Here is a 10,227-nt window from a genome sequence, read left to right on the forward strand (position 1 = left end):
TGAAGTTTGAACAGCTGGGTGACAAAGAAAGAGGAGAGTAATATTTGTTTTCTGAGGTTATCTGATCAGAGAGATGAATGACGTACCATGATCACCGATGTCTGGCACAGACTTGGTACTTGAGGAAGAAGAAGGTATGTCGTAATGATAGTGTGTAACAATCTATCTAGGCGAACCTTGAATAAATGCCCAGCACCGTTTTGCACCATCGTAGAACACGATCACTTCCCAAAGCCATTCTACAATGGCTCTAGTCATTTCGGCACCACAGATCTGCCAAAATTATTTCAAATCATGTTAAAGGTTTGTGTATTGTTCAACTCTTCAAGTTACATATATAACTAAAATGAGAATCCTCTATATTCGTGGGGAAAAAACACGTTTAAAAAAAATATTGGCCAGAAAACGTGTCCTTCAATATCGATTGATTCAGTGAACCTCACCTTGGCCTTGTCAAAAACTCTCAAATCTGGGCCTTTCTTTCGGAAGGCCTCCCCACTCCCCGATAATGAAAGAACGAGTTTTCTGGCCAAACGGAAGGCCTCTCCGATATTGAAAGAACGAGTTTTCTGGCCAAACGGAAGGCCTCCCCGATATTGAAAGAACGAGTTTTCTGGCCAAACGGAAGGCCTCCCCGATATTGGAAGAACGAGTTCTCTGGTCAAACGGAAGGCCTCCCCGATATTGAAAGAACGAGTTTTATGGCCAAACGGAAGGCCTCCCCGATATTGAAATAACGAGTTTTCTGGTCAAACGGAAGGCCTCCCCGATATTGAAAGAACGATTTTTCTGGCAAAACGGAAGGCCTGCCCGATATTGAAAGAACGAGTTTTCTGGTCAAACGGAAGGCCTCCCCGATATTGGAAGAACGATTTTTCTGGCAAAACGGAAGGCCTGCCCGATATTGAAAGAACGAGTTTTCTGGTCAAACGGAAGGCCTCCCCGATATTGAAAGAACGAGTTTTCTGGTCAAACGGAAGGCCACCCCGATATTGAAAGAACGAGTTTTCTGGTCAAACGGAAGGCCTCCCCGATATTGAAAGAACGATTTTTCTGGTCAAACGAAAGGCCTCCCCGATATTGAAAGAACGATTTTTCTGGTCAAACTTCTTTCTTCTTCTTCTTCGTTCCCGTCACGTCACATGGTCAGTCCGGTCTGGTGAATGAAGCCCACAGTGGTCCTGAGGTCGTCCTCACTGCCGTACAGCTTCTTTGAGTATGGGGTTGGGTCAGGCCAGAAGTTCCTTCTCAACTGGTTGAACCTTGGACATTCCATTAGGACATGATGTCCATTTTCATTTTCAAGTCCGCAGTCACATTGTCCAGAGGCACCTGCTCTGGACATCCTCCACATATGTTCCTTTAACTGGTTGTGTCCAGTTCTCAGTCTGAAGATGATGACCTGTTCCTTTCTGTCGAGCACCTTGATTGGGTCATTCATGTTGTATTCTGGGTGCTTCTCTCTCCATCTCTGAGACTGGATAAATTTGGCCATTTTGTTAATTTCTCCTGTTGAGTACATTGGGGAGGATTGCTGCATGCGATTGCCTGCCTTTGCCAGTTGGTCAGCGATCTGATTTCCAAGTATCCCACAGTGTCCTGGAATCCACTGCAGTACAATGTTGGTAAACTTGCTTAGCTTCATGAGGTCTTCCACCAAGGTGTCTATATCATCCGCAAAGGACATCATTATATCCTCCAGAATTTTCTTAGCATCTGTTAAAATCACTATGTGTCTTGGTTTTTCATTTTCTGAGAGGATTTGCTTAACAGCTTCATGGATTGCATCTGCCTCTGACTTGTAGATTGAAGTGCGAGTACCAGTCGGTTTGCTGATCTCCTTTTGTTGACCATTTGTGTACTCGATGTGCACTCCCAGGCCCCCGCACGTGTGTTCTTTATTGCATGAACCATTTGGATAGATTCTTGTCCATTTTTTTCAGGGTAGTTTTGATCTATGCACTTCTGTACAGACTTCTTGATTTCTTCGCTGTGTTTTTGTTTTGTTGAAATGTCACCAACGGAAGTCTTGATTTTCAAGTGATTTTGCCTTTTCCAAATTGGTACTCTGATATTTGCTTTGCATTTTCGGGTCATTACTTCGTCAAGTTCGTGATCTTTTTCAATTTGCTGGGCTCTTTCAATAAAGTGTGATCTTTTCAGCCGCCTAGTTTTCTTTTCTTGCGCTCTAGCGTGAAGAGGCTGATCTGTCATTGTTTCCACGTCTGTGTATTGTTTCAAAATTTTTGATTCCCTTCTTTCTGATAGAGATGTAAGTCCTGTTATGGTTTCCATTGCATGTATCGGTGTCGATTTCATTCCTCCACTTATTATCCTCATGTTGCTGTTTTGCACTTTGTCCAGTTTTTCCATTTGAGTTTTGGAGCAGTTTCCCCATGCAGATATCCCGTATTCTAGCGCTGGTCTCACATATCCTGTGTAAGTTTGTTTCAGTATATCGGAGCTAGCTCCCCAAGTTGTTCCAGCTAGTTTTTTCAAGAGTTGTGTTCGCTTTACCCCAACTTTCTGACTGTTGCTGATTTGATTTTTCCATGTTAGTCTTGGGTCAAAATGGACTCCTAGGTATTTTGGTGCGTCGTCCTTTTCCAATTCATGGTCTTCAATACGTAGCTTTGCCTTTTCATCTTTTGGGGAGAGGCTAAATATTGTGAACTTTGTCTTCACTGCATTTATTTTCATCGCCCAGTTGTCAGTCCAACAAACATTTTGTAAACCTGTCGGTTCAGAGTGCTGCAGAATTGACTAATGTGCCTGAATTTCATATTTCTGCTCTTTAAGAAATGAGTTGCTGTTTCATAAGTGCAGTGTAAGTCTTACTGTAAATGTAAGCGGAGAGAACCAAATCCAAAAAAAAAAAAAAAATATCTTTTAATACTTTTTCTATTAGGGTTAGCTCGAGGTCGGAGGATTTTTTTTTTCTATTAGGTTAGTTATTGATCTTAGTAAAGGTTCTAGGATGTTTGTTTTTTATCCTTTTTGGGTTAGTTAACCTACTAGGTTTGATCTTTTTCCGTGGGTTAGTTAAAGGAATACTTAGGTTGTTTACCTTAGCACGAGGAACGTGCGGAAGGCCTCCCGCGGACTTGATTGTTAGTTACATTATTTGTCTTTGAGGACGCACCAATCTAGAGAGTCCGTACGTTCTAATGATGTTCACATAAACAGATAATTTCACGAATTCCAGAATCCTTTATTTTATGAGGATTTCTATACTTTTCCAATAACTGATTTTAAACATTTCGACTGTTTTCATTCATTCTTAAAGGTTATGTAAAATTCCAACTTTATATTTAATCATTATTTTAAATTATCTATTATTTGCCTGAATATGGAGGAGGAGTAGGAGGAGGTGGTGGTAGTGGTAGTGGTAGTGGAAGAAGAGAAGGATGAGGATATGGGTGGTGAAAAGGGAGCAGGAGGAGGAGGAGAAGAAGAAGAGGAGGAGGAGGGGGGAGGAGGGGCGAAGGGGAGAAGAGGATGGTGGCCGTTATGTTTTCAACAACAATATTATTATAACTCTAAAAGGCAGACAATGTGTTTTCCAGTTTGTTTTTTGTTTTTTGTTGTTGTTTTTGTTTTTTTTTATATGTTGTTATCCATCGCTTTGACACTTTAATCTCGGGGTGATTTGATGTTATAAATCAATTTTTACTCTCACACACTTGAAATTTGTGTCAAAAGTCAATGTTTTTATCGTGTCTAAAAGGCGTGTTGTGTTCTCTTAGTGACAAAAACTGACCTAAGCTTCAAATTGATGGGGACATGAACCAGTTATCTGCCGTACTCTAGAAAAACTTTTTTTTTTTAATTTGGCCAGAAAACTCGTCCTTTGAATATCGATCAATTTACAAGACATTCATCTTGGCAAAAATCTCTCAAACATGAGACTTTCATCAAGACTTCGCGAAATTCCAGGTGTGAGATTTATTTCCTTTCTTTTTTTTTTCTTAGGTTGATGTATTTTAAATAGATCGATATTTGGAGGACGACATTTCTGGCCAAATTTTCAAATAATAGTTTTTCCAGAGTTTTGCAATTAACTGCTTAATTGAGGCGATGACCTTCAACTTCAACACAATTCAGAGCAAAATACTTTTTTTTTCTCATTTTTTAAGTGACTTAAAGAGGAAAATATTTGCCTTGTTCGACTCCTATTATATTACAGACCTAGCTATACTCTGAGTGGTTCGAAACGTCCATTTTTCTCCGGTGTGTTTGACAGTGTTGGCTCATTATCTATTTGGATGTGACTGGATAGACTTTGAGAGTCACCCCCCCCCCCCCCCCCCCACACACACACACACACACTTTTTTTAAAAACATTGAATTTGACACATGGTTCATCCAGATAAAATACAGACCTGCCTACAAGAACGACAAATTCGTAGAATTAGAATTACGAAATTTAGGTTACAATTTCAGAACTTCCTGAGCATCTCTAAGTCGTTAAATCTACTAACTGAAAATGAAAGTTGATGCCAGACTACATAATTTTAAGGATTTTGAAGTGTTATTTAATCCTTGTGAGGGAAAATTGTTGATTTTAGAGGTTAACCATGGCGACTTCAATTTTGGGGAGACCTTCCGAAAGCTCCTAGCGCTAGCATTTCTTTCAATTTGTATTTTCACCGTGGATCTTTTTTTCATGTGTTTATTTGTTCAATTTGTCATCATATAGAAGCATTTTAAAAACTCTAGAACAAACCTTGATAGATTTGGGAAAGTTTAAACTTTCCTAATTTGACCATTGTTTTGATCGGCCGCCATTTTGATTTGTAAAGAACAATTCTTCAGAAATAATAAAACCTAGTACCTTTAACTAGTGCAAAGCTCCTAGCTTTTTTGGTTTTTCTTTCTATTAGGGTAAGCTCGAGGTCGGAGGATTTTTTTTTCTATTAGGGTTAGTTATAAGTCTAAGTAAAGGTGATAGGGTGTTTGTTTTTCCTATTAGGGTTAGTTAAAGGTACTAGGTTTTATTTTTTCTTAGGGTTAGTTGAGGGAATATTTGAGTTGCTTCCCTTAGCACTAGGAGCTTTCGGAAGGCCTCCCCAATTTTGATCTCCCCAAGAATGACGATATTTTCGATGTTCATATGGGCAGGTCTGGTAATACCGTTTTGAGATGAAGAGTCCGATTTCTCCCATTCCTTTCAGGCATTGCCTCTCGTACCAATCACAGCTTTAAGGATAAGCCGAACTGCTTTTCCGTCTCCTGACTTGGCCTCGAAATCAATCAAGGATTGTCTCTCGTCCAAGGTCAAGTGTCTGGAGACAGCACCCTGGCTTGGCTCCAGTGAATACCGGTGTCCCGTGTCTCCCTACATGTCTTTTCCCGAAGGTCTTGTCACCTCGCAACCCTGCGTTTTCAAAGGACATTTAATTTTTTAGACATTTTTGGAGGGCTATAAATAGCCATTGATTGATTCAAAACGTGAATAGGACATTTTCTTATTGTTATTATCCATCCAAATCATGATGACAAGAGCGTCCATTCTTGAAGGAGTCTATCGCTCCATAGTCAATCCTCTGCGCCAGCTGGCATCAGCGACAGAAACCCAAATCCCTGTCGTTGTAAACACCAAAGCTAACGATGTGTATTCTGGCTTCAGAAGGAACAAAGACAAAATCTATAAAAGTTGCCCCACAGCTCCATTGGATGTCTTCTTCCACAAAAAGGCCACGTGGGCAGGAGTTCATTCTTCCCAGACGTTTTTCAGCAACAATCTACGTCATTTTTCCACCAGCCAGGAGAACAACATGGCCAAGAAAACCTACGCCCGGCGCCCGCCTCCAAAACAAAAAGATCCCAACAATTTGTCGAAAACAAATCATTCGGGAGGCAATTTGAACAGTGGAAATCGGCAGAATGCGACTTTTCGCCGAGGAATTACAAAAGTGTTCAGAAATGGCAAATACAACATAAGGTCGTATCTTCAGAATCAACTAAGAAATCGTCTCATTCTACAAGCGGCGTACAACAATACCAAAATATAAAGAGACGGAAAACAACTAAGTAAAATGAGATTTAACTCTACCCCAGTCCCTCCATCTCAACTTATTTTACGCATGTTTTGTTGCCATTTTTTTAAAACATCTAATAAACAGTAACTCAGTAGCACGTTCAAACTTCGTAATCTCAATAAATGTCCAAGTGAGAGGACACACCAATGTTAATTATTTAATTATTATGCGTACTATAATGTATAAATCCTCGATTTACTCCCAAACCTAATAAATGGAAACACTGTTGTAACGAACATTCCCCGTTATCCAATTCTCAGGCTTGTTGCTGTTATTTCCATGTTTGCAGTTTTTATTTTATTTTTATCAAAAGAAATAACTGTCACTGTCACAAAACTCAATAAAACCTAATTTGTCCAGGTCTATAGAGACAAAGTCACCCCTTGAGACAAAGTCACCCTTTAAGAAAAAGTCACGCTTTAAGACAAACTTGAGACAAAGTCACCCCTTGAGACAAAGTCACTCCTTGAGACAAAGTCACCCCTTGAGACAAGGTCACCCCTTGAGACAAAGTCACCCCTTGAGACAAAGTCACCCCTTGAGACAAAGTCACCCCTTGAGACAAAGTCACTCCTTGAGACAAGGTCACCCCTTGAGACAAAGTCACCCCTTGAGGCAAAGTCACCCCTTGATACAAAGTCACCCCTTGAGACAAAGTCACCAATTGAGACAAATTCATCACTTCAGACAAAGTCACCAATTAAGACAAAGTCACCCCTTGAGACAAAGTCACCAATTGAGACAAAGTCACCCCTTGAGACAAAGTCACCCTTTAAGACAAAGTCACCAAAAGTGACAAAGTCACCCCTTCAGACAAAGTCATCCTTTAAGACAAAGTCATTTAAATCGATCGATATTTGAAGGACGAGTTTTCGGCCCTAATTCTTAAATCCATGTTTTTTTTCCCAGAGCACAGCAGATCAATGGATAAAGAACACATTTACGTCACCCAAACCAAATGTCATTATTTTTACTATAAATTCAATGTTCAGTATTTAAATTGCCCGGATACATTACCGTTTAGAGAGTTACATAATTACATCATATGTGGCCTTCCCTCTCGATTCGGTATTTTGTCCCAGTGAACCTAGCGCTGAAAATTGAACATAAAATCTAAATCATAAAATTTCAATGAGATTTTTGTTAAATTGTGTTCATTGTGTAAACTGACTGTGATTTCCCAGCATTTCTTAGAGCTTATCTTTCGTAGTCCTTGTTTGTCATAGCGCTTCGCCCAGAGCAGACGCATCTGTGTTCGCTTTGGCTTCGCCCAGAGCAGACACACCTGTGTTCGCCTTGGCTTCGCCCAGGGCAGACACACCCACAGACTAGGGAGAAGGCAGACGCATCTGTGTTAGCCTTGGCTTCGCCCAGAGAAGACACATGATATGTGTTAGCCTTGGCTTCACCCAGGGCAGACACACCCACAGACTAGGGAGAAGGCAGACACACATGTGTTAGCCTTGGCTTCGCCCAGGGCAGACACACCCACAGACTAGGGAGAAGGCAGAAACACATGTGTTAGCCTTGGCTTCGCCCATAGCAGACACACCTGTGTTAGCCTTGGCTTCGCCCAGGGCAGACACATCTGTGTTAGCCTTGGCTTCACCCAGGGCAGACACACCCACAGACTAGGGAGAAGGCAGAAACACCTGTCTTAGTCTTGGCTTCGCCCAGGGCAGACACGTCTGTGTTAGCCGCCTTGGCTTCGCCCAGGGCAGACACACCCACAGACTAGGGAGAAGGCAGACACACCTGTGTTAGCCTTGGCTTCGCCCAGAGCAGACACACATGTGTTAGCCTTGGCTTCACCCAGGGCAGACACACCCACAGACTAGGGAGAAGGCAGACACACATGTGTTAGCCTTGGCTTCACCCAGGGCAGACACACCTGTGTTAGCCTTGGTTTCGCCCAGAGCAGACACATGTGTTAGCCTTGGCTTCACCCAGGGCAGACACACCCACAGACTAGGGAGAGGGCAGACATATATGTGTTAGCCTTGGCTTCACCCAGGGCAGACACACACACACAGACTAGGGTGAAGGCAGACACATCTGTGTTAGCCTTGGCTTCGCCCAGGGCAAACACACGCACACACAGACTAGGGTGAGGGCAGACACATCTGTGTTAACCTTGGCTTCGCCCAGGGCAAACACGCACGCACAGACTAGGGAGAGGGCAGACACATCTGTGTTAGCCTTGGCTTCGCCCAGGGCAAACACACGCACACACAGACTAGGGTGAGGGCAGACACATCTGTGTTAGCCTTGGCTTCGCCCAGGGCAAACACACGCACACACAGACTAGGGTGAGGGCAGACACATCTGTGTTAGCCTTGGCTTCGCCCAGGGCAAACACACGCACAGACTCGGGTGAGGGCAGACACATCTGTGTTAGCCTTGGTTTCGCCCAGGGCAGACACACACACAGACTAGGGTGAGGGCAGACACATCTGTGTTAGCCTTGGCTTCGTCCCAACTAAAAGAGCACTAATTTACAATGTCATTTAGGTATTAATTGAAATGAATATTATTATTATTATGCTTCACCTACCTCAGGGATAAGCTGGGCATTATAAACGAACATTAATTACTATATCATTATCATTATTAAACTGAAACATCTATTTTCAAGTCATTTTAACTTTAAATCATTATTTTGGCCTCTAACTCAACTCAATGCAAAACTGTTTAGAGATGAGAAATCACAAACGTGGTCTTATCTAAGTGTTATGAAAATAACGTTCTAACTTTGTCTTGATTTAACATTCAAATTCTACACGTTAACTAATCACAAATTACTTGCTAGATTCCAGCACGGTCTGCAACATGGCGGCACGCTAGAGACGGGCGGTGACCAAATTTTATCTACGTATGTAATAGTGATTACCTCCCATTAGTATCAGGTTTCACATGCTCTGATTTTAAGTTACTTTTTGTTTTCTCCCGTGACTGTGCTAGAATGGAGGGGGTACTGCACTACTAGGCAAATCAATGATTTCTCTTACTAAACTCTTACACCATTTTCCAATTCAGGGTGTCAAACGATTACTCTAGAAACTCCGGAATTCACGGAAAAAAAACATTTGACTTTCTTGACCCAGATCAAACAATAACTGAATCAGAAGTCTGTAATTCTAATTTTGATAACCTTAATCAAAGTCTGTGAAAATGAACAGGCATTACATTTTCCAATCGGTTCCCTTGGAGTCCCAGCAACTGATACCGAGTTACAACTACCACTACCCACACCATCTCCACCATCGATGCTTCCAGGAGCCAAAATACCGTCATCCTTGGGAGCCTCAGCACCAAAGCAAACAACAACTTTGTAGAAAGAAGACTCGGCCAATCAAAACGCACCACGAACCGCCATTTTTCCGAAGAACAGACGAAGAGTGGAGGAAGCAAAGGTAGCTATGTATGTTTGTTGGTCCCATTTATTTGACATACAGATAACATGCATGTTAATGTTAGTGACAAGTACAACATTGGGAAAGAATTAATAAAGTAAAAAAATATATAAAAATACCAATTGCTAATTTTGAATGTGTTTCGTTACTTTTATGTATTTTCCTTTTTTTAAAATCATTGTGAAATCTTGCCATTGCCCCGCCTTGAATCACCGTTATTGGCTGCAATTTCATCTCGAGCACTTTCAAAGGCCAAAGAATTTAAAAATCAAATCCCATCTCTCAAATTTCAGGTTAATTTGAGTTTTAAAAATTCGTTTCACTTCAAAAAGTCATAGTCATAGTTAAGCTTGCAATCATAGTTTTTAGAAACGGCAACTAGCTATTTTCACTTTCACTTCTCTTCTACATCTGGAATACATACTGATTAAATCCTCACAAAAGGTGTTCTCCTTCCTTAAATTAAATGAGCTTCAAAATCGATAATGGAATGTAGCGGTTGCGATCAGGCGCATTGAGAAGCACTTTTTTTTCTTTTTTCTTTTTTTTTTTTTTTGGGGGGGGGGGGGGGGGGGGGGGGGGAGGACAGAGAGATTTCAACATTTTTCTTTTTCAGACAGATTTCCGGGGGGAGTTAGAAGTTTTATGGCTGCTGTGGTGACGTACACATTTCTTTTTCATCACCAAAGCATTTTAGAAAAAATAAATAAAGACAAGTAAACAAACAATATATTACTCTTTTGTTTCAAGACATTTTGTTTATTTTTGCCTCC

The 10,227-nt window shown here is 41.3% G+C and overlaps 1 protein-coding gene across 2 annotated transcripts; it reads left to right on the top strand.

The window, feature by feature from the left end:
• The first annotated feature begins 210 nt into the window (after positions 1 to 210).
• Positions 211 to 9,454, top strand: LOC144980726 (uncharacterized). 2 transcript variants are annotated; one of them, XM_078928449.1, is made up of 3 exons: positions 211 to 303; positions 5,175 to 6,033; positions 9,078 to 9,454. In XM_078928449.1, the coding sequence occupies exon 2, from the start codon at positions 5,493 to 5,495 to the stop codon at positions 6,012 to 6,014; it is 522 nt and encodes a 173-aa protein (XP_078784575.1). In that variant the 5' UTR covers positions 211 to 303; positions 5,175 to 5,492; the 3' UTR covers positions 6,015 to 6,033; positions 9,078 to 9,454. The 2 variants fall into 2 exon arrangements, with proteins under 2 accessions (XP_078784575.1, XP_078784574.1); XM_078928448.1 differs by lacking the exon at positions 9,078 to 9,454 and having other exon boundaries at positions 5,175 to 6,294.
• Positions 9,455 to 10,227: the final 773 nt, after the last annotated feature.

Source organism: Berghia stephanieae, chromosome 10, assembly GCF_034508935.2.
Source record: "Berghia stephanieae isolate SIO BIC M18660-M18661 chromosome 10, UCSD_Bste_1.3, whole genome shotgun sequence".
Taxonomy (NCBI): domain Eukaryota; kingdom Metazoa; phylum Mollusca; class Gastropoda; order Nudibranchia; family Aeolidiidae; genus Berghia; species Berghia stephanieae.